A 25,032-nucleotide genomic window follows, 5' to 3' on the forward strand; every position below is an offset into this window, starting at 1 on the left:
CAATGGCTCTGATAGGGTCCACATTACTCCCTGGACTGCTTTTATAACAGGGTAAGATGATACAGTCTGACTGAAAATCACTGTTCAGCAGCAGTTGCAGAAGGAAGTTGTGGTGTTTTACCTCACAGATCTATCACCCATGATTATAGGAAGTACACTAGGAACATGCAGATACTGAGTGTGTGTAAAATTAGGAGCCACCAAAGACAAAAACTGCCTTGAAACGCATAAACATCTAATTAATCTTCAGTAGGAAGCTGTCCAACACTGTGCTGAATTTTATTTAGTTCTGCATTTCATGTTTGTTGCTCTAATGAAATAAACCTAATCACAGATATTTAAGGGAAAAAAAAACACAAAAAAGCGCCACAAAACATTTAGGGAGAAAAAGAGACAGATGTTTCCATGAACAGTCAGCTTTTTCATCTTTAACAAATTAGAGAAGCCACTGCTAGTTTACCTTACTGTATATATCACTGTGGCGATCACATTATTACTGTATAAATTCCCGTACTAATTACCATTGTCTTTATAACAAATGACAGCATTCCATTCTGTTACATGCATGCCAACAAAATAACAAGTAATGCAAGATAAATATGAAAGAAAGAAAAACTACTTCAAGGTTTGGAAAGGGAGGAGAATGTGTAGGATTCTAGATGGAAAAGTAATCTGTGAAACACAGAGTAAGATACAGTTACAAAATTGTCCTTAAGCAGTTTGCATTAGATCGTAATGACTTTTAGCTTGCTTGAATAATTTGTTACAATTTATGAGATTTTTTTCAGAGACTTCTGATAACTTGATAAATCTTAGTCGATTTTCCAAGGTGAATGCTGTGTGATCTGTTTTATGTGGATGGCTGTTGTTTAGATAATGCCTTTACAGAAAACCTCCTCACAAATACAGAGTTTTATGGAATGGGGCAGCCAGTTTCCAGAGGGTTTGTATCAGAGTGCTTGTAAATCAGATCAAATAAAGTTCTACATGGATCCCGAACCCCAGTTCCTAATGCAGTCTGTGAATGGTTCAAAACCCCATCCTAGAGAAGAATGCCACAGCTCTGGTCAAGTCCTCAAGGTTTGTGTTCCTGTACCATTTGAGCCTGTGGGTAAGCAGAAATAACTAGGCAGAGAAGGTGTATCTAGGACTCCTGTTGGCTGCAGGTTCCATGAGAATTATTTGAATGCTTTTTCTTATTAAATTAAAAGGCTTCTGGCATTTATAGTTGATTTATTTCTTTGGGCAGGGGGGATGTAGCACCATTTACCTGACATGGCTGGGGATTTATTAGGTTATAAAAGCTGTCAAAAGTGACAAAATATTGTATTTTACTTGCCGATTATGTTAATTGTCCTTGAAAGTGACAGAAAGGGGCAGAAACACAAGTGCCATATAAAACCACATGAATTTGCAGAGCTGCAGAAATATTAACAGTGAAGAGGCCTGTGCACACTTTATCACAAATGCCGTTTATTTCCCCTTCTTGTTTTACAGAAAGAGATGACAACCAGGATGTGTCACTAAAAACTACCCACTGAAGAAAAGCGAAGTCCAGTTTCCTTCCTATTGCAGAGTTCAAGAACATGACAGCTCTCATGGACTGAGCCTGCTTGTTAATTCCTGAAAGCAGGAAAGTTGAGAACCACAGTTAACTGTCACAAACGCTTCTCTCTAATGTCAATGTTGTTAACACTAAATATGCTGCTAGGAACTGCATCTGAGCAACATGGATTACTGAGAAAAGGAAGAATCATATCAGTTCTAGCACCTTTATCAGGGATAAGAACCTCTTCAACCATAAACAATAGCAGACAGTGCCCCTGCTGCTAAAGCTTTACTGAAATTCAGGTCCCTGGGCTGACCTCCAGACTAGTTGTTTCAAAATGAAACCTGAAACTTTGCTTTCTTTTTCTTTTATTTCTTGGTATGTGCTTTCTTTCCTAACTGCAACAGACTATTAAGAGGTTCTGGAATCAAAGAAGACTTAGCCTTTAATGCCTCCTACCCCACTCCAGGCCACCCAAGGCTTGGCCACCATTCCCAAATGCCAGCAAGCCTTGTGTTTCTGGGAAGACAGCCACGTCCTTCAGCTGAACAGGCAGTTTGTGCTTCATTGTGACTCATAATTTAATGACAATGGGAGGGTTTCTGATCTCAACTACATGAACGGGGATCCAGATATAGCTCTGCAGTGCTGAAGTATTTTCCTTGAATTCATGCTGTGACTGACAGCAAGTGTTCTCAGTATCTCTGTATTACATAAAAAAACAGCTACAGTCATTTTCCTGAAGTATACCCTATGAAGTACACCCATCTGTCATGTAATTTCTTATCCTTTTATCCCCTTAGAAAAAAGATCGTTCTCAATCACCCTAAAATTTCATCCTTTCTGAGAAAATAAATCTAATTTGAGTAACTTTCAGGAAGATACAATAAAGATGACTAGTAAAAAAGATTAGATCAGGAGGGACTAATTGAAGGTCTCTGTTGCAGTGCCCAGCAATGTGACTTGCTTTTTACACTGGGCTAACACAGTATTTTTTTTCCAGAACTTAATCCAAGCTAATTAACACATGTATAAACAGTCTGGACGGATCCATTGCAGCAAATCAAGTCTTCTATGCCAAATATGCCCTGAGGAGGCTTTCTTCTGAAAAAAAAAAAAAATTCAAAAATGAAAGTGATATTTAACAGAGGTATCACAAGAGAAATACTTCTGAATAGATGAGAATCAAGTGGAAAACATCTATGTATTCTGTGCCTTGTAACGAGTTTTGCACACTTGTGTTATTGTTAAAAGTTACTTTTTCCTGCGTAAGTGCTGAACCCTGTTGCTGCCTTTTCCTTGAAGTTTAGGTATGTTTTTACATCTTCTGAGACAGAAACAGAAGAAAATCTCATGGAACATCCAGTGATTGGAACATTTGAAATAGAGAGGTAGCAGACACTAAAGAATAGCAGCAAGTATTTTCTAGCTCAGTGTTGTAGCACATTTTGATTTACTTGCCTGCTTACTTAAATCAGGGCTTGTAAAATGTCAGTGATTGCATTCTTGCTGGGGAAAAGTGCTTTTGTCTGTGAACATTTGGTGTACCTATGATGGGGGCTTTTCTGCATCTCTAGAACTACGCAAGCCACAGTATCCTTTGCTTTTAAGGGGATGGACCTAAGTGTTCCTACCTCCTTTGGTAGTCTTTGCAATCAGGTTAATTCTTTGGGGATTGGAATGCGCACGGAGATGATTTCTGCTCTGCTGGCACTTCTACAGGATATAACTGGCTTCTGGAATTCATTGCCACAGCTAATTCTGAGCTTGCCTCATTTTAAAGAAGATGAAAAATATAACTTCTTTTGGGTCGTTCACGTAGCAGGCAACTACCTGGAATTACAATTTCAATTCCTTATAAAGGGTTTCTTGAATTCCTCCGAAGTGCCTGGGCTGTGGCACTCTTTGAGATGGAGCTGTAGCTGATGCAGTGCACTTGAATTCCACTCCCACCGTGGACAGTTGCCACGTGGTGTTCTCAGTCTGGACAGCACTGTATTTGAAAGATTAACATAAAGATGCAAAGGTGTGGAATTTAGTGCATAAAGATGAAAATCACCACACAAATTGAAAAACATGGAGTTTTATGCATAATTTAGTCTTCATTTTATTACACCACTTACCATATGCTGCTTTGAGACTATTCACTGCGGCTCAGTCTGAAGATTAGGCAGAATTTTTTCTCAGTTACCTCTTTGTAAATGTATAAATTTTGTGAATGTAGAAGTTATCAGTTTAGTGTTTTCTTTTAAATTGCTGGGTTTTTTCCCACAAACCCATGTGTTTCATTTTCTAGTATGTCACACTGAAAAAGGCGAAAGAGTGAAGTGCAGAGTTGAACCCTAGAGGATTTGTGCTTGACCTGGCCAAAATCCCTGTAAGGGTAAAAGCCTGTTGTTACACAGGAGATGAACCAGCTCAAAGGAGAGAAATGTGTACTTGTTTTGGTTGCTGATTCTGCTAGGAAGAACATGGAGTTTTCTTTCCTCCACATGATAAGGTGTGGCCTTCTGCTGAGTATCTCCCAACAGGTACTCTTGCTTCTGCAGCACAGCTATTCAGCCACCTGGCCATTGCACACCACGGGCCATTTCTCCTCTTCCACTCTGTGATAGCTGATAAGCAAATATGAATGTTTGGAATGTGGCATCACTACATAGAAATATCATTTTACCCCTTTCCATACAGAGAGAAAGGCAGATTCCTCTTGAATCTTGTGATCAAGTATTCCAGGTTCATTAGTAATTTTCTCAGAACCACAAACAGACAGAATCGTGTTTTGCTTGTTAATGTTTTTTGTACTTGATATTATTATGTATGTTCCTAGTAATGCCAGCATTCCATATTGTTCTGAGATTGGGAAAGGTGGGGGGAGGAGAGGGAGAAAAGAAGCATTGTTTTGATTTTTTTTTTTTGTTGTGGTTTTTTAGTCACTTTTCTAGTTCTTCAGTCAGATTTTGTTTTTCTTACCTAACTTTTTTTTCCCTGATATTTACCTCTAAATATGCTGCTGTGTTAAGCTTCAAGGCACTTTATAATGCCTTTATAGAGGAATCATTTCAACTGACTGAAACTCAGCATTACTCTGAAGTAATGAATGGTTGTGAAAGGTTCCTATGACACCAAACTTGACTTCAGTGGTTGAAGACTTAAGAGCTTTCATTTATTGTCTCTGTAATAAGAGATTTTGTAATGAACTTCTGTTTTGTGTGAACATAGATTAGTGACAACTGTAATATAACACAAATCTGAACATAATCTCCCTAAAGTTTTATAAAAAAATGGAGTCCCAAGGTCTTTTGAAGGGTGGGGTTTTCTACTGATCCACAACAGTGACATTGGTGATTTCTGTCAGATTTGAGAGAAGCTGAGGACTTATGAAACTTAGCAGTTTTCTCCAAGAACTCAGGTTGTAAAGCAGCAAAAGTTATATCAGGCAAGTTATTTGATTCTCCTTATGAATTTATTCATTAAGAACAAGGCAGGGAAAGAGGAGGAAAACAGATAACAGATAACTGTAACTCTACGGGGACCTGCAGTCAACAACTCAAGATGTGCAGAAACTTAATAGGTGAACATTGTCCTGGGTGATGACAAATTCCTAATCTGTGAAGAGGATACAGAGGGTGATACTCTCTGTAATTGGGAAGCTACTCTTGTCAGGTCTCTACTATAAACAACAGACTAAAAGGATCTTTGAGCACCTTTGGGTTAAATAAATTACACATTTTGGAGCCCTCTCACAAAAAGCTGCTTCTTCCTGTCACTTTCTACCTTCTCTGCAGGTTTCTTATTTTCTGGGTGGGAGGTCTCAGCGCCAGCCTTTCAGTATGCATTTAGATTCGCCAAGGACAGTGCTGTTACAAAAAGTGGCTGTCTTGCCTCGCTCTGTGACTGCAGAAGGGCTATCTCTGACCTATGCCCTCTGAAGAGAGATCATCAAGCGCTGGCTGTTTATCATCTCTTCAGAAGACCAAAAGCAAGAGAGCAGGAGGTACCTGGAAGAGCAGCAAAACAGAAGTCACTGCATGGAAAATAAAAATATGATTTCTGTAGTAAAGTATGCTCTATGGGCTTTAGAAAGGGGATAACACTGGGCACCCACTATAGATAAGTGGTTAGTATTTAGCCATTTTTTCATATAAATTCGAAGAAATTTTTAATAAAATACATTTTTAATAATTATGGTGACCATTCCAAAGGCCAAGCAAGCCAAATCAGCACTAAGAACCTGATGATGGTGTACATTTAAATAAAAAGTTATCAAAGCTGATTTTTTCAATGTGTTTTATGCTAAATAAGCAGTGATTTCTAAGGTTTAGCTGAATATGTTAGAGCTCTTAAAGTAGTTTCTGTTCTATGTTTTAATAAATTTAAAAGACAGATGCAACTAATATAATTAAAAGTTATAATAATTTTCTCCCAGGGAAAAAATATATTACTTGTCCAGTCTAATACATGTGTGTCTGTGTATGTGCATGTATGCATATCTATACATAGACATATATGTGTGTGTGTGTGCTTGGGGATATGGATGTGGAAGCATCAGCATATGCACGTGTACACTCCCTGCTCTTTCCTATAAAATACATTTTTTTTTAATTTTGGTAATTTTTAAGGGGAATGCATCTTTCTAAGAAATAAGTGGTTGATTCCTTTTCTTCCTCCATACATCAGCTCTGTTTGGTGTGTTAATTTTTTTTAATGATGTCACATTTGTCTCAGACTCTTTTAGTTCTGTTTGTTATTAAATAATTGTTCAAGTGTAAGGGAAGTGAGACCAACATTAACTCTTGTAGTCATTAAAAGAAAAGGGAAGTTTACTTTCCAAACCAATCATAATGGATTGTGAAATACAGTAAAATACAAATATAAATAAAATTAACATAACAATGCAGAAGTGTTGTGAATTTATTTGATATCTAACTCTTCAACAAGAATAATGCATATGATTTTCATACCACAGAGCAGAATTCCCTGGCAAGCTCCCTGGACTCAGAGGTGAGTGAGATCCATCACTGACAATGCACCAGCTTCACAGTCCTGTCACCAGTGTGACATGCCTGGAGTGCTAAGTCCACTCCTGGGCATATCAATGCAAGAGACAGTACAGACTGCAGGAATATAGAAAAGGGCCACAGGGATGATGAATGGACCAGGGCATCTCTCACACAAAGCAAAAGGGAAAGAAATAGGACTGTTTATCCTGTAGAATGCCAATGGGGGATATTATCCCTATGTATTTAAAGAGTGACGAAAACTTGACTTTTCTCAGTGATATCCAGTGACAGAAGCAATTGGACCCAAAGTACAGGAAACTCCTGATAGCACATGAAAAGCTGTTCAAAGTGACCCTGCTCTGAGTGTGGCATTGGACTAGGGACTGCCAGCAGTGCCTCCAGTCCCGTGGTGTGATGGACATGTGACTACAGCAGTCTATCCAGGCTGCCCAGCAGTGATGAGGCTCTTCAGTCTGCTGTTGACAATCCCCTTGTCGAGGCCAGAAGAGACTTCTGTCAGGGGAAACCACTGTAAGAAACCCTCCTATTGAATGTTGTTAATTTTCTCTGTCTTGATTCCATAAAGCAGTGAAGGAGAAGGAAAGAAGTAACACTAGCTATTGTAGCCCACACACCTTGCTGCACTGCACAAGTTGCCTTAGCTGTGTCATCCCACCATAACCGGATTAATTTTTTTCCTGTTGCTGCTCAATATGATGGCAAAGCAGGATTCAGCCTCCCTTTTCTATTCCAAACTGCTCTTCACAGTCCTTGAAGAGAGCATAAAATAAAAGTGAGGTAAACGCAGCAGGTGATGGGGTGAAAAACAAGCAGATCTTCCTGATTTAAAAAAATAGATCTGACACAGAACAGATGGCACTCATGGCTTGAAACCTCAGATTGTGTTTAATATGTCATGGCAGTTAGAGCAGTTCAGGTAAATTGACAGGTCCTCTGAAGGTGTCACCCACCTGGTACATGCATTTTTGGAAGTGGAGCCATTCTAGCAGAGTAAAAGCCACACATTACTCACACCCCTAAAAGAAATACTATAGTTAATTACTAACCATTCAGTAATAAATATGGCACAAACGATAGCAGTGGTTAGGAGGGGAGGTGCACTAGGGCTCTCTTGGTGTAATCATATTCTATCCATCAAAAAGTAAAAAAAACCCCAGGACAACATAAAACCAATATCAGACCAGTTACAAAATTTGGTATTTATAACGTATCAACTGTGTCACAAAGTACTCCTACAGCACCACAAAATCTTGTCAGGCTAGTCAGCTCTGCAAATCGGGACACTTTTACTTTTTGTTCAGTGTTAAGCACGTTTTATGTTACTTTCTGACTTGCAATGGGCAACAGCCGCCAGCTCATGCACTAGAAAGGTTTCATAGCAAGAGATTGGCTTCTAAAAAGTGACATCACTTACACCAAATGAAGGAAGGAGCTTGCTGAACACACCTAGCTTTATGTAGATGGAGCAGCAAAACATCGAAATGGCTGGGAACAAACTGAACAAAGCTGCATCCTTTATTGCTGGTAGTCTCTGGTGCAGTGGTGATGTCATTTTAGAAAAACTCTCAGTTTGTTTTCTACACACTGGCATCAATGTTCACTAGTAAAAAGAGAATCTGTGGATATAGTAATATAACAGAATTCTGGCACAGGTTTGGAAGACCTCCTGAGTCTGCAGACAGGTCTAAAGTTCAGCTGTGAGTGATTATCCAAGCCTTGTCTCACCACGCTGTGCTGGAGTGCACTTCACTTATGTCTCTGTCTTTCAGCCTCCCCTGGTCTCAAGCTGTAAAAATCAGATATTTTCACAAACTTTTCCATTGTGCTTCCAGAAGACTAGTGTTTAGTAAACTAAATGTATGTTCACTTTATACTATGTTAACAATATAAAGAAAACTAGTCCACCACCTGTTTAAACTTTCTGAGGCTTTGCCTTAGAAAATAACAGGAAAAATAAGATAACAGTGCAGTCCAAAACCTCTCATAATAACCAGTACTTCAGGGACACACACAGCTAAGACCTGCAGTGTGGAGGCCCATGGGCCTGCCCACGGCCTTGCCTTGAATGGAATGTGTCTCGAATGGGCTGTGATTAGCTTATCTCAACCCTCCTGGAAGGATGCTCCTTAGGCTGGCACATGTTTTCTTACCATGGTGAGCTATCCCCAAAGGCTTCAGTGATCCCACCATGCCCTAGTACTCATGTTAATCCTTTGTAATCCATTGGTCTTTCCCCCTTGGTATCACCCTTGCTTTCCCCCATAAAAACCCCAGTTTGCCCCAGATCTCGAGGGAGCTGTTGTCCCTGGCTCCCTTCACAGAGCTGCTGGATAATAAAGAAATCTCTGTGGAATTTGCCATGACGCTTCCCATCTCTCTGTCCCTGAGTTGGCTTGGGATGGCCTCGCAAGCAGAGCTGGAATCGCTGAGCTGAAATCACTGATCAGAGCTGATCACTTGTGGCCACAGGCCACTGCTTGGTGAGGTGTATCGGGCGGCTAGGAGACCTGCCAGAAGACCCCCCTAGAAGGCAGTCCCTTGTGGGACTCTCTCTCTGGAAAGGTTGGCGGCTTTCTGGGTCTGAAGCATCGGATCTCCACAGACCCCCTAGTAGCCAACACTGAAGAATTAAGTCCAAGCATTAAGTCACCTGATCTCCCAGTTGCCACCCCCAGCCCTACCAATACTATGGCAAATTAATCTATCTATTTGATTGCCTAACTTTTAGGGAGCTATGACATGATCAAGTGTGAGGAGACAAATGATATCTACTTGTTGAAAAACTCTTTAAATCCCCAAAATCCTGATAACCTAATATACTGCATTTGTCCTCCTCAAACAGGATGGTATGCAATACCTAACAGGACCTACAAGAAAACTTTTGACAAGGGCTCGTGGTGATAGGACAAGGAATAATAACTTTAAACTGAAATAAGGCAGGTTCTGTGAGCTTTCTGAGGCACTGGAACAGGTTGCCCAGGGAGGACTGGTTGGAGCTCTGAGCAACCTGCTCTAAAGGGAGGTGACCCTGCCCATGGCAAGGGGGCTGGAACTAGGTGACATTTACTGTTCCTTCCAACCCAATTCATTCCATGGTTCTATGATTTTGTCAAAAAATTTCTAAGGGAGTGCATGTGCCTGGGAAGGTGTCTTGGGTTGCAATGCAAGAGGTAACCAGAAGTACGTATTCTATCACTATCTGTTGAAACCAGTGTTCCTTATCTCTTTCATGACCCATCCCTCATAACTCTGGGGGGGAATATCCTTTATTAATGGGTCAGCTGTTAAAACCAGGTGGGGCAGTGTTCTTTGTCTCTTCCACAACCCACCCTTTGTCCAGGAAGATCTCTTCTGTTTATGGGCCATTGAGTCCCACTGTGTGAGTGATAAAATTACATCATCCCACTGGGAGATGCTCCAGCCAGGGGAGGAGCCAAGCATTTCCTACCTAGATAAAATCTGAGATTTGGAACATCAAATCAGCCTTTTTCCACTGGATTCTCAGAGGAAGACCAGGGCCATCATCATCACCACAGAACCTTCGGAGGAAAACTGCACCTTTCTCCAGGAGCACTGCTTCAACAGAAAGACATCTGTCATCCAGGAGGACTGCAGCCACCATTTAATGGGACTGCTACCAACACCCTGACTGACAGGGTGGCAGGTTGTATTCTGACTCTGTCAGTGTTTTGTTGTTTTGTATTACTGTATTTTTATTTTAATTTTCCTAGTAAAAAACCTGCTATTCCTATTCCCATATCTTTGCTTGAGAGCTCCTTAATTTCAAAATTATAATAATTTGGAAGGTGGGAGTTTACATTCTCCATTTCAAGAGAGGCTCCTGCCTTCCTTAGCAGACACCTGCAATTCAAACCAAGACAGAAGGAGAGTTGATTCCGTTAAATAAGCAGGTCTCACTGACAGGACACACTTCATTAAGCATTGCTGTGCTAGATTTTCCTAGCAGAAAAAAAATCAGTATGAGAAAAAGAAAATTGCACAAAGAGTATTGTCTTGTTTTACTAGTGGTGTTTGGAGCAACCAATCTGCTGATAATTTTCTTCTAAAACGGCAATTAAATCAGACTTGCCCAGTTTGTGTTTCTGCCTCAGAGTTACTTGGACATGACATATCATTATAAAAATGGGAGGACAGTTGAACTGAAGGACGAGTCTGAGCTGACTCAAAACAATCAGCTTTTAGTATCACCAGTGCATGAATCTGAGCTTTGTGATATATGTCTGACCCTCAAAACGTCTCTTCCAAATAAATTCAATTTTACTGGTAGATGAATGTATGAGTGTCTGCTAAGGTTTCTATCTCAACCAACCTGAATGCTCCTGCTAATAAGCAGGAACTATGATAGATTGCTAGCTTAGTTAGACATAGCATTTTGTTGCTATTAGCCAGCATTTCACAAGTTAATTTCATTCAATGGGCCTACATAAATCATTCTTTATATCAACCCAAAATACAAAGTTCAGCAGAGAAAACAAGAGCAAAAGAACTAAACAAACTGATGGACTTAGTCTGCAGGCCTTGAGTGTGATACCAAAGGCCAGCCTGTACTGCTGCTGTTTCTGACACTGCCACTTCACATGCGGGGAAAAAAATGTCTTTAGTTAGTTACTTCTGATTTGTGAGCTCTTGCATTTCCACAGGTTGCCATTATCCAAACTCTGAAAAGTCTGAAAAGTACTGAAAACTACTGTAATCAGAACATAACAAAACTCAAAATTCACACCTGAGATCAATCTCATGGCTGAAAAATCGACCTCTATAAAGCAAGTGGTATAAAAACCTTATTAAAGCCGTTCACTCATTCAGTAACTGGAATGACAAATGGGACTGTACTTTTCTGCTGTTTCCTGTTCTTAGTTTGGAGTGGTTTTGCAGGATTCAAGGTGGACCTAGTGCATTCCTTCCTAACAGTTGCTCTAACTGGTTGGCTATTTCCTGCACCTGTGGCATAGCCAAAGGCTCATTATTTGATCCAGCTAGCCCAGTTATTGGCCATATTCAGAAGGATGAAAGACACTTCCCTGAGAGGAATCCGATTTTTATTTATGCCTCAATGTACGTTATATATGAGGTAAAGGATTCCTATAATGGCTGTAATGTTCTGACAGCTCTGTCCCTAAAGAGGCTTTGCCTGACAGCTGACCAGGGCAGAGAAAACTTCCAAAGATTGGGCTGTGAGTGAAGCCCTGCACAGGCTGGTGGGGCAAATGCCCTGATGCCCACAAAGAAAGCCCACCAAAAACGCCCGTGAAGTCGGGCTGTGGAAGGAGCCTTAGCACATAAAAGTATATAGCTGTGACACAACGCCAGCCGTTTTTGCTTTACGTTTTTTGAAGGCATCAGGTGCTCACTCAGAGGCTCACACAGCTGACGCTGAGAGAGCACAGGGGTTCTTATGGCAATGCTATCCCTCTCTTTCACTTTTTTTTCTCTCTCTCTCTCTTTTTCCCTCTCTGCTCCTTTTTCTATCCCTTTTTAGTAGGAACACTTACCTTTTCTGTATCAATAAATGGTTCTCAGATATAATATTGCTACGTTTGTGTTTTATTTTCATCTGAGGAATCTACTGGAAAGAATCCTCCCCAACTCACCTTTTATAGTGGAACGGGACATTCTCCTTTTCTCCAAAGGGAAGAGATGTGGAGAGCACAGAAACCCACAGCACAAGTGAGTGAACAAGAAAGGTCTTTGTTTGAACCAATAAAAGTATGGAAGACGATAAACAAAGGTATGGTATTTAACATTTTCTAGTGAAAGACCTGGAAACTGTTACTGATTAAATATTTTCAAGTCCAAACTATGAAACTATTTTTTTTGCTCTTTTAGTTCCTATGTGAAAGCAAAAATATCAGCTGTTCCCCATTGACTTTTATATTTAAATATAGGAAACAAGACTGATTCCTCTATAGTCGTTTTACTGCATAGACTTTAAACTCTTTGGTTTCTTTTTTTTTTTTTTTTTTTTTTGTTGGGTTGTTGATTGGATTGCTCAGCTTTGCAAATGTTGCTTGATATGGTTTTCTTTTGTTTTTTTTAAGCATCTCTGCTTCTCTGCCTTAGGCTTTCTGTCCTTGGTCTAGGGGGAGGCAAAAAACCACCAGGAAATGTCCAAATCCTTTTGTCTTTTTCTTGGATGTCAAACCCATGTCCATAAAAGTGAATTGCTAAAATTCTGTTCAGGGTAAAGCTGTGGCCACAAATCATCATGTTAGAAATGGCATTGGAACTCCCATTCTTTAAGGTTGCTGTGTAATAACTATATGTATTTTTTGGTTATAAGATGGAAAAATCCATGGGTTTTTTTTCCCAAGGGGAATGCAACATACTCCATTTGCTCACTTTAACTAAAAACCTAATTCTATAATTGATGGACAGAAAGAAATTGATGTGGAAAAATTAGTTTCTAGACGAATATGAAGTGTCTCATATTTTATTCTGTTCTGGAGTTTAATTCTTTCTTTGCTTTTTGGGGGGTGTTGTTGGGGATTTTGTGTGTGTTTTTGTGGGGATTTTTTTCTTAGTAATAGCCTCCTCTGGTACTTGTTTTAGGAAAAATTAAGAAAAGAAATCATAGAAAATGATGCCATAGAAAATCATCCACAGGCAGGAAGTATTGGCTCTGGTACACTCAACTGGTTCCCTTCTGGAGCATTTAATGAGGGCAAAGAGAAGAGGAGATAATCCTAAGTAGAATATATGTTTATGTGTGGAACATAAAGTGTTTTCAAAGACCATGACAGGAAATTAGCAGGATAGATCTCATTAACTTTGTTCCTCTAGCAATGCGTATTCATTAAGATGTCAGGCAGTATAATTATATGTTGAAAAATGAAAATGGAAGGGAATCTATGATTTGTGCTAAAAGGAGAAAAGTAAATAATAAGACAATTAGATCTTGTAGATCAATTGCAAGACAGCTAAGAACTAGTAGGCTAAAATTAAACCTTTTATATATTATCTGTATAATACAGATGCACATATATCTCTTAATTTCCACTGTATGGAAGCAAAATATATACATAAGCAATCTGGATAATTTCAGTGTCATGTGAGGAGTTTTTTTCCACAGCTCTCGTTTGCCATGTGTCCTGTTCTACTAACTCAGACTCTCAGCTCAAAATAACGTTTGCTCATGTCTTGTAGTACAAATACCTTGGTAGCTCTTAACATTGCTTTATACCCCTATTCATTAATTAATCAATCAGTCATTCCTAGACTGCTTTGGATATGAATCCAAATCTTTATTTCACACACACTATGCTTAATCTTAGCTTGAATTCCTTGAGGACAGGTCTGTGCACTGTCTGGAATGACTGCATAGGGGATGACCGCATGCCAGTTGCCTTTGTGTCATTCCTCCCCTTTGGAGTGAGGAATTTATCACTTGAATTCAATCTGTCTCAGCCAGAGGTTTAACCTTTCTTTTCCTCCAGAGAGAGACGCCCTCATCTATGATGATAAAAAAGATCAGAAAGAGATCAAGTGCTCATGCCCTAGTGTAAGTTTGGAAAAGTAGTGGCTGTCACATCTGAAAGTGAATACCTCTGGGAACAGAGACAGCTGTAGGGTCATAGTCCATTTCACTGTGTCAAAAGCCATTTTACTGAATTGCCAAGGGCTGCAGACTGGAGCCAAAAGTGCTCCTCCTTCTCATCTTTGCATTAATCTGTCAACTTTAAAAATCTTGCTTACATGTATAAAGTGAGTCAACAGTAATTCAGCTAATGAAAGTGCTGATTAAATAAATATTTACAAACTCTGGACTTCTGTTGTCCTAATATAATTATGTTGTTTCTCAATTGCTGGATTTTATTCTTATTTTTGTTCTGCAACTCTCTTTTCTCTTTTTTTTTTTTTTTTAGTTTATATTTTAAAAATCGGACTTGTCTTTTTGTAGTCAGCAGAGGGAGCCATATCATTTACTTATGTGAGACCTTGTCTCTTCAGATCATCTTAATTTGCTCTTTTTTCACTTCAGCTAAGCTAGAAATATTCTCTAGCCTAAAAATTTCTTTTAAGTGTTCTGGCACAGGGGCAGTCACATAGTTAGTTTTACAGACTACAAATAGGATATATTTCCCAGGTATTTTATTTAATGTTAACCATGCCAAAAATTACTAAAATTACTCTGCATTATTTTTAAAAAATAGTGAGGTTTGAAATAATTACATTTTAAACCAAAAATCTTTGTAATCACAAAGATGTTTGAAAGAGTTGTAGCTCATGGTCAAGGAAAAATAACAGGCGAGGGTTAAAAGTCCACATAAGTGAGGCTGACCTAGAATTTGGAAACTGCTGAAACCCATAGTTGCAGGTGACTCCAATCTGATCAGTTATGCTTTTTCATCTCATTATATTTGTGCATACAGCTGAGTGTGTCTGTAATGAACACAAAGAATCTCTGTTTCTTTATCCAAGGAACAAGCTGATGGATTTCCCTTTTTTCATTTGGTTACTGTTTTTATGAGGGAGATAAAGATATGAAGGAGATATTTTTGATGAGCTCTGTGCTAAAATATGGAAGCTGTACTTCAGGGGCCAATGAGCACTGCAGAGATTAATTTTAAATATAAATCCTTGAAAATAATATAATAAACAAAACTGAGTCTTTAGAATACCTGTAAAGCTCGTTTCAATCCTCAAAGAAGAAAAATGTGCTTTTGATGACATAGTTCCTACTAATTTAGGTCAGCCAATAAAATTGGAAAAGATCCTTTGGATGTTGAATAGCTGTGCCTACATTGGGGTCAGTTTATGGTGTAGAAATATCCCCTCTAGGCCTCTGCAAGGGAAGAAACTGACAGTGCAGACTCGAGCTTAAAATATGGGGTCTAGGTGACCATACATGGATAGGAAAAACACAGGTAGAATCTCATGTTTCCTTTTTCTCTAGGCACTGAGTCTCAAACCTACCGAAGAAATAGCAAAGATGCAGGAGCAACTGTTCCTTGTGTTCCACAACTTTCTGAACTGCTGTTTGCACATGGACAGGGACAGGAAAGGGTCTGCCAAGGATCTTTTGGAGACAAAATGCTAAGTGGCTACCACTAAAACAACTGCCCAATGTAACAGGTTTCTCATCCACTAAACACCAAACATCAGATGGCCCCTCACTCATATTGATGTCCAGTCTCAGAGCTTTTCAAATGAAAATTAAGTAGAATATTACAACAGTTTAGGTTGGAAGGTACTTTAAAGATCACAAACTCCAACCATCCCTGCAGTGATCAGGGACATCTTCAAGTAGATCACATTGCACAGAGTCCAATCCAACTTGATCTTGAATGTTTCCGGGGATGGGGGCACTTGCCAGCTCTCTGTGAAACCCATGCCAATTTTTCATCACTCTCCTCATAAACAATTTCTTCCTCAAACTCAATTTGAGACTACTCTCTTTTAAAACCATTTGAAAAGCCATTTTCTGTCGTTGTTTTGCTACTGGTCCTGCTAAAAATATGTATCTCAATCTTTCTTAGAAGCCCCCTTTAAACTACTGAAAGGTGGCAATAAGTTTTCCCTGGGACCATCTCTTCTCCAAGTTGAACAACCCCAACTCTCTCAGCTGTTTTCAGAGGAGAGGAGAGGTGTTCCCCCTCTAATCATTCCTATGGCTCTGATGTATTCGTCCATACCTTGTGGAAAAAGAACTCCCGAAGAATGCTGATGGCTATGGAGGCTAAAACTGGTGTTGGTGGTGGAGAAACCCAGTGAAACCACATTCAAGAAAGAAGTCTCAGATTTGGTCATGGGAAGGGGGGCCGGTGGGAGGCTGACTGTGAGCATCCCAGGGCACCCAGCTTGTCCCTCCTGCCTTACTCTTCGAGCTTTCTGCCAGCCAAACGGGGACAGCTGAGCAGGATTTGTGCCAGCCCCATGCACTGCCTGGCCCACTCAAGTCGATGAGAACTGCTGCAGCTTTGCTGCCAGGTTTTGTGGCAGACAGGAGCTGGTGACTGGGCCACTTCCTTAGCTGCCCCTGCTGTGGAGGAAGATGGCAGGCAGCACAGGAGGGGGGGCATGCCAAGGCAGACACTGCTCTTCCTGCAAGCCAGAGCTGAGTCCATCTGCACTCTGCCACTTGTGTCTGTGTGTTTCTGGCGCTAGAGGAATCCAGCTTGAGCCTCTTAGAAGGTCAGCTTGGAAAATCATGGTTCCTTTTTCCTTTGTGTCTTTTAAATTGGTTTCTTTTGTTTCTGTTTCCTTTGGACAGCATCCATTTCTCAAATTAGCGGAGCCTCTCTCCAGCTTCTTCTGAAGCCCGATTGCTGTCATCCCTGCAGCAAAGTAATGAAGGAAGCAGAGGAGATGGCAGGGACCACTTCAGCGTTTTGAGAGCACAGCTCTGACAGCAGGCAGAAATGCTGAGGAGAGAGGGGCCAGGAAACAGGCAGCCGTGACTGCGGGAACGGAATGTGACATCTCCTTTTGTCCCATCTGCTGATCCTCCTTCCAAATTTCTGATTAGGACAGCATTGTGGGGGGGGGCACAAAGCCATGACTAATGGGTAATTTTCAGTTGGGGCTTTGTGTGGTGCATGAAGGTTCTGCTGATTATCTGGGGAGCTTGGCTGGGACTTCATCTGGAACTTGTCTTGGTTTGAAAGACAAGTAGCTGCTAAGAAAGGCAGGAGCCTCTCTTTAAAATGGAGAATGTAAAATTATTATAATTTTGGAATTCAGGGGACACTCAGGCAAAGATATGGGGATAGGGATAACAGTTTTTTGCTAATATATCTAACAAGACAAAAAAAAAAAAAAAGAAAAAAAAAGAAAAACCAAAACAAAAAAACAGCTATGAAATTAAAACCAAACAGAACAGGATCCCAGTTCCAGTCCTTCTCGGCCACAGGCATCCTTCCCCGTGGTGCAGTTACCAGTGGTGGACAGGGGCAGATCCCATGCAGCTGCAGGGGTGCTGGGAGTGATGGCGGCAGTACTGTGGATGGGAAAGGGATGGAGGAGAGACTTTGCACACAGCGCCGGTCCCGGAGCTCAGCAGGGTGCTTGGAGATAGCAGACTGAGGTGAGAAGGCAGCAGTGCGGGGTCTAAGAGCCAAAAAAGATGGCTCCCGGCATTGGGATGGCGGGGGATGGTGGGTAGCAGCAGCGGTCGTCCTCCTTTGACTCCACAAGCAAACGGGAGCGAACCAGTGCCTCCCCATCTCCTGTTCTGGCTTCTGATCTCGCAGTTTTTCCCCCTTCCTCCGCCCCCCCCCTTTCCCCTGCCTTTCTCCTGCCACTAGCCACCCATGCTAGGTCCTACCCAACAAATTTCTTAGCATAACAATGGGGAAAATTCCACAGAGAGAAAAGGGAAAAAATCAACCCCCAACAAAGTGTCTTCCTCCCCTCACCAGGCAAGCAAGCAGGAACGACAGAGTTCAGAGGCACAGCAGAGGCTGGCGCAGAGGGAAAATTTCCTGGCTGAAGTACAGAAGGAGGAGGAGGAGGAGGAGAAAAGGCTGCTTGAGATGAAGGAGGACGTTGCCACTGCAATATATGATATAATGTAATTCGTGGATAGTTGTAAATTAATGCGGAATAAGCAGTTTTGGTATGAATAAAGTAACAAAGGAAACTCAGAAACCGAAAAGAGAACCACGGATGAAAAGGACGCAGATTGCTTCATCACAACATTGTAACAGCCAACAAAAGCAGGACAGCCCAGATTAACAGGTGAATAGGCGTGGCCACAGAGATGGCTCACTCCAAAACCGTCCAGGCAACACCCAAACGATGAGCTCCCAACAAGCACCCGCGATCAAGATAACCAGAACCAGAAAAAATACATCTCAATACCAGCTTCCAGTAAACCAAGGCCTGCCTTCGTCAGAATTCATCATCTCCCAGCAAAACGCAGAGAAAGAAAACCACATGAATATGCGAAACGACAAAAGGAGACCAAGACCTCTGCTCCTGGCTAGGAAAATCTGTATATAAACTGGACTGACACAGCGTTTTTGTGAACATTGGGGGATCCGGTGCGGTAGAGTTCGGATGGTAGCGTGTTAACACGGCGCTGATCCCGGGTTCGGCGTTGCTCTTTGCAATTGTGGCTGTCGTGGACCGTATCCTGATCGTGAAATAAAGTATCGCTTATTTTTGATTATACTCAATTCCGATGAATATCTTTATTATTTATAACACTGCTAAATCAGCCCGCAGCACAGCAGCAGGGGAAAAGGCCTCTCAGCTGTGCAGGTGCAATAAGCTGCCATCAATGCACAGGAAAACTGCATTTCCTCTTTATGAGGGAGAGGAAAACTGGTTTAGCAGCGGGAGAAGGAGGAATTATGCTCTTGAACTTTCCTTCTTTCCTTCTGTCAATTACAGGCAGATCTCTGTGGCTCATAGGTGTGCCCGTGACTGGTAGCAAAAGGGGGAATCTCCAGGGCCACATCCAGGTTTGGCCCATGAGATATTAGGAGTGGGAGAGTAGCCCTGGGTGGTCTCACCTCTAAACTGTAGGGAGACTGTGTCTTGGAGGTAGGTGCCATAGCCAAAGTCCATCCTTTCAGTCTATCTGGTGGCCAGGTCCAGGAGGATGTTTTTGGGTTTGATGTCGTGGTGCAGGACCTTACAGCTGCTGCACGGCCTCCAGCACCTGGCAGAACAGCCCCTGCACCACCTCTCAGACAGGAACCCGCCACCAGAACGAAATCCATGACGTCCTGAGACTGCACTGGGCACTTGATCACCAACAAGACGCTGTCAGAGAGCTCAAACCAATCCAGGAGCTGAACAACACCATGGAGCCCAGTGGATACCTTGTCCAAGATCTTGATTTCCAGAGAGGCACGGATGCTGTTGTGCTGCGGGAAGACCATGATGCCATCAGTGGGGCTGATGCCGTGCCAGAGGTCTGGAATCCAGCACTGGATGCCCTGCTCCCTCTGCTGAGCCCACGCTGCTCTCCCTCGAGGCTTCCTGGCGGCTTCCACATTCCCGGGCCTCGGCTTTCCCCGCCCATCACAGCCAGTTTCTACTGCTGGTCCCGGTCCCTCACCAGCTCTCCCCAATGACGGATGCAATCCCGCAACACACAATTGATGGCCACCTGCTAGCCAAGGGGAGCAGCGGGCTGAGTTTGCAGCCAGCTCTGCCGAACCCCATCCTCGTCCACCTTCCTCCTCCTCCCCCGACCCCCGCCCAACCCCCCACTCACCGAGGCTCCGTCCCCGAGTAGACGCTGCCGAAGCTGCCGCGCCGCAGCACTGAACCCAGGCGGTGTCGCTCCTGCAGGGCCTCCTGCGCCTTCCCTGCGGGCTGTCGGCGGTAAGCCCGGGTCCACGAACGGCCCCCGACCGTCCCCCAAGCCCCCCGGGCCGGGCACCCCCGTCTGAACGGAGCACTGGAGCCTCGGCGTCGGCGGCCATCACACCGAGTTTCTGCCGCTGGCCCCGAGAGCGACCGCCCCGCGCGCGTCCTCCGCGGGCCCCGAGAGGAGTCGGAACCGGAGCCAGGGCCGAGGCCGGAGCCGGGCACGGAGTCACGACAGGCGCAGCCCAAGGGATGGCGATGCTGCCCAAGTCCCAGCCACTGATGCCCGCCCAGCAGCGCCACAGGCAGCACGGCAAGGGCCGGGCGAAAGCGAGACCGCGGCGGGACTGCGGGGCTGGTGAGGGCGCAGCCCCGCCCGGGGCTGGGACAGGCCGGGAGCATGGCCTGGCCTGGAAAGTGAACAGAGAGACCCGGAGTGGGAGGGGTAGAGCAGGACAGGGAGACCGAGACAGGGTGCGGGACAGTGGCACAGGGACAGAAGGAACTAGAGCAAGAGACGCCGAGGGTGAGCAGAGTCGTCGCTGCCGCTGCTGCTGCTGAAGCGCCGGCACCGTTTGTCCCATCCCCGCTCGGCCGCGCGCGCCCCGGGGCGGCTCTGGCCACTTGGCTCCGGGGCCGAAGCGGGCTCGGCCGGAGGCACGGAGCGGCTCCTTCTTCCTCCTGCGACGACGCCAAAACCACCGACTCGTTTAGCCGCTTCTTTAATTTCCGTCCACCCTGCAACTTTCCCCTGGTGCTCGCATCCCCCGGGCCTCATCCCGCCCGCTCGACCCGCACTGCCATCTCTTGCTCACAAGCAAAGCGCTGTGCGCACATTCCCCTGCAGCATAACAAAGTGCTGAATGAGGAGCCTGCCCGTGCCAGGCAGAGCAGCAGATGAGGAGGTAGAAATCCAGGCCCTGCGGGGCAGCCATGCTCCCCCGAGCGCTCGGGGTGTGGAGGCGAAGCGGCGCCCGGAGCTGCGCTCTCCTGTCCAGCGCTGCTCGTGTTCCCTTGTCCGCTCCCAGGTGAAAATCGGAGACTGCGGATACGATGAAAAGAAAAGCATTGATCCGCTCTTCTTGCCGCCGTTCGGATGCCAATCCGATAGAGCAGCTCAGCTCTCAGCCGGCTCCCTCCTCCATTGCCAATCCAGCACTTTCACACTGGAGCAAAGGTCCTCTCTGCTGAGAAACTGCCAGCTGGTTTATTTCTGCTGCTGTTTATTGACACGGGTAGGAAACCAGAGCAGTTGAATCCCCAGTCTGTGTAAACACGTTAACTTTGCCACCTTAATCCAAGGCAAAGAGTCTTGAGCTGTGCACAATGGCACACAAATCACCTTTGTTGAAACTGTGTATTGTCACTGGTGAGGGTAAAATATACACGCAGATCCTATTCCCTCTCTCTAGAACTCACACTCGACCAAAGCACTGTATACTTTTGAGATCTTACATTTGCATGTTTCTTGTGTTTCCAGCATTGCTTTCAGAGAAAAAGAAGGGAAGGCAAATTGTGTGTAGAGTGTATATAACATGGTAAGTCATAGGTCTTAGAATTGAGAGGAATTTGGAATTAACGTGATGTAGAACTTGTGCAACACGGAAAAGGCGAGCATATAAATAAAGAAATCCATGGATGTAAACATCTTCAATTGTTTCCTTCCATTTCCATTTCACTTTGGGAAAGCTGTTTCCGTTTTCCAAGAATCTTTTCCACAGTTATGTTTGTTCTTTTCAAGCTCTGTTCTTTACTGGAGAGCAACGCTGAGCTTCTGTGGCACACAAGATGTGCCACAGCGTCTTTTGCAGCTTTTCTCGGCTTTCAACACTGTGTGTGCAGCAAGACTCTTGCAGCAAAGCAGGACAAATGTTTTGAGAAAATGTTTTGCAACTTGTCCTTTCTTTTCCTTCTGGACTGGAGAGTTGTGCCATTGGCTAGGTTTTCATTTAGACTATTGTGCCCTTGGAAAAGAGGAGGTGGTACTAGGACTTGTTAGGGAATACAAGCCTGGGTGAACTCAGAGGAAGCAGCTGCAGAGCCTGCAGCCAGAAGGAGAGAGTTGTGCCATAGATAATCATTCAAACACCTCCAAGTACATCTTGAAAGTGACCTGGAATGTGAAGATGGTCTGACAGAGGTAGTTGGTTTTTGTGTTCAGTTCAGATGGTTCTGCAGTTTGTGCCTTGGTACAAATCAAGAGTACAATCAATTCCTTAGAAGCACCAGAAGAAGCATGATCCAACAGGGACGACAACTGAAAGAATTTGAAAAGGACAAATGCAGGGAATGACTTGGTTATCTTAGAAGGGTAACCTTTTCTCAGAATTCCTAAGATATTCTCGATGCTTTTGACCTTCTTAACGAGGCCCTTTGCATCCTAGATCTGTCAGGAAGTGTGAACCCAGAGATTGGGTGACTGCGGAAAAGATGACCCGTTCCTCTGCAGTGACACTGAGGGGGAAAGAGGAGCGGGGAGCCTGAGCACTCTGTGCACATAAAAATTCAGATCCCATTTGCCACGTGTCAGTGGCTGGGCTGAAGTGCTGGGTCGTGGCAGGACTCCAGCCCCAGCATCTTCAGCCACAAACGGCAAGTGCTGCCTGATCAGAAACCTGCAGCTCTGCACTGCACCAAAGCTTTGCAGTGTACCAGCCAAAGCTGCCACTTACAGGTTCAGCATGCTCCGGATCTCGACTGACAGCCCATGGATATTTGTTGTCCTTTGCCTCCCCTTCAGCCTCTGGAGGAAGAGAACGAGCCCGAGGAGGTTCTGCTGCTGGTGTGGTGCTCTGCAGACAGACAGCAGTGTGAGGGACAGGGAGTAACCTGTCATTTAGAACCTTCTTTCTCCGCAGCTCTATCTACAGCTGTCCTAAGGAGGAATAATAAGGAAGTTTTGAAGGAAACAGAAGTCTAAGTCTTTAAAACAAACTTCAAATGCGTTAATGAGACCCATTAGACAGTACTATGGATGGTTCTGAATGAGACATTCCACCCTGGCTGCAATAAATTGGTAAAATTCTGTCTGAAGGTCTCAACGTGATTTATCTGATTAAAGCCTCTGAAATGGAAAATTTGAAAATAGACCGCGATCCCTTTCCTCCTAGTGGACACTGAAGTTTCACAGAGGCTTCTGGTTTCACGGGTGAAGTCAAGGCAAGCAGTGCTACTCCTTGCTGCTGGTGCTCTGCCAGAGAGCCCCGGCTGGGCAGGGATGGCACCCACTGTGCCGTGGGCTGTTCCTCCCAGCAGAGCTGGGCGGTGCTTTTGAGGCAGTAGCGACAAGAGGCGGGAGAAGGAAGGGCCCTTTTCCTGCGCCAGCAGCTATGTAGACGCCAGGGCCACGTTCAGGGCAGAGCTTGGGTCCGCACAAAGGAAAGCAGAGGGAGAGGGCAGGAAAAGGCTTCCTGTCAAGCCTTCTTTGGTGTGTGAAAAGAAGGGAGCCGAGTGACAGGATGAGCAGCAGGGCCCGAGGCCTCCTCGGTGCCTGCAGGGAGGGGCGGCTGCCGCTGGGGGGCGCCATGGGAAGGGAAGGCCCCTGCTTGGGGCGGGCGGGGCGGGGCAGCCGCCAGGGGGCGCCTGGGGCGGGGCGGGACCCCTCCGTGAGGGGGGAGAGCGTCGGGCAGCTGCGAAGCAGCGCGGAGCCCCAGACTGTGGGGACTGTGCGTCCCCAGCGCACGGCGCCGGGGCCTTGGACAGCGCCAGGGCAGGGACAGCTTCAGCGCGGGCTGACGAGGCAGGCAATCTCCCCGTGGAGCGCGGCAGTTAGGGAGTTTTGATTCCCAGACCTGCGCTGAGCTGGCAGGCCACAAAGCCTCCTCAAGTGCCTCCTGTCCAGGCTTCGTGCAATGCCTTTGCTGGCAGGCTCCAATCAGCCAGGCTGGCGGCAGGCTTGGCTCATGTTACAAAGAGCTGCCGACCACAATAAAAAAAGACAAAACCCAAATCAGAAGGGGAGTGTTACTTCCCAGGCTGAGCTCCTCACAGGCGGAGGCAAGATTCCTCTGCTTCCCAGAAAGACGCAGAAATAGGGCATGAGGGCACTCTGTGCCCCATACCTTCATGCCCAGGACGTTGCCATTGCAGGCCTGGGAATGCTGCTTGCTGTCACAAGGCTTTGTTCCTTCCAGGAAAATCCAAAGACTCACTTAGGTCCGTCCTTTCTAAACCATGGCCTGGGTTAATTGTCATAAAGATGAGCAGCGTAAGCCGTTCCTCAGCAGATGCCAATCTCTCTAAGAAATGCTGGATTTTGGCCCAAGTGTTGTTGTCAAGAGCACTGAAGTTCAGGATTTCAGCAGCAAGACAAGAGCAGGCAGCTTGGCAGGCCTCCAGCATCTCAAGCACTCACCTGCCTTGCAAATTCCTCTGCTTCCTGTAGCCATGGGCTAAACTCCTGTTCTTGACCTGTGGCCTTCTCCAGTTACCCACGGCACTGGCACCTGTTTGCTCCTTGCTGTGGCACATTATGAGAAGGTCTAGAAGAAAATGACGGAGGAGAATTCCACAGAACCTGCACTTTGTATCATTTGCCATGTATGCTGCTTGCAACTCTCCCCAGCAGCCATGGAGTTTGCAGTTCTGTGAGCTATGCGGTCCATAAAAGAAGAGACCAAGTTAGCTGAGGAAAACGGGGATCAATCTACTCGGCTCCTGCAGGCCAGAAATGAGAGTGCAGCAAAGGACTGGAAAACAGAGCACTACGCAGCACGCATCCATATCCACCATGGGCAGGACAGAGACTGAAAAGCCACATCCATGGAGGAATCTGACCTTGCAGGTTTCCCACAAGCCCAAGGGAGTGGGTTTCTGCAAAGGCCTCAGGAGTGCCTTAGTGTTGGACAGAGAACATTGTCAAGAGAAGGGCTGGCTTGGGAGCTGGTGGAAGTGGAGGGAACGGGCAAATGCGCCCATGGCTGCACCCACACGGTGAGGGCCACTCCAAGGGCACCCCCTGCTATGCACAGGACATGGGCACAGCCCTGCGCAGTCCTTGCCATATGGACAACACAAATGCTGCTCCAGTGTTAGACAAACACATATGGGTGGTTTATTATTTGGCTGCTTTTCTCCACTAAAGTTTTCCTTCTTCCTTCAGCAAGTCCTTCACTTGGTGGCTGATGTTACCCGTGCAGTAAGGGAGTTGGAATGACAGGCATTAAAACGTAGGGAACTGTC

At 44.5% G+C, this 25,032-nt stretch overlaps 1 protein-coding gene across 1 annotated transcript in view; it reads left to right on the plus strand.

Annotated features, from left to right (window-relative positions):
* MOB3B (MOB kinase activator 3B) overlaps positions 1–6,449 on the plus strand; it is a 91,732-nt gene extending 85,283 nt beyond the window's left edge. Inside the window, exon 5 of the mRNA XM_088156992.1 lies at positions 1,498–6,449. Coding sequence (XP_088013118.1) covers positions 1,498–1,527 — 30 coding nt within the window. The 3' untranslated portion in view covers positions 1,528–6,449. The remainder of the gene's footprint in view (positions 1–1,497) is intronic.
* Positions 6,450–25,032: the final 18,583 nt, after the last annotated feature.

The sequence above is a fragment of the Sturnus vulgaris genome, chromosome Z, assembly GCF_052056855.1.
Source record: "Sturnus vulgaris isolate bStuVul1 chromosome Z, bStuVul1.hap1, whole genome shotgun sequence".
NCBI lineage: Eukaryota > Metazoa > Chordata > Aves > Passeriformes > Sturnidae > Sturnus > Sturnus vulgaris.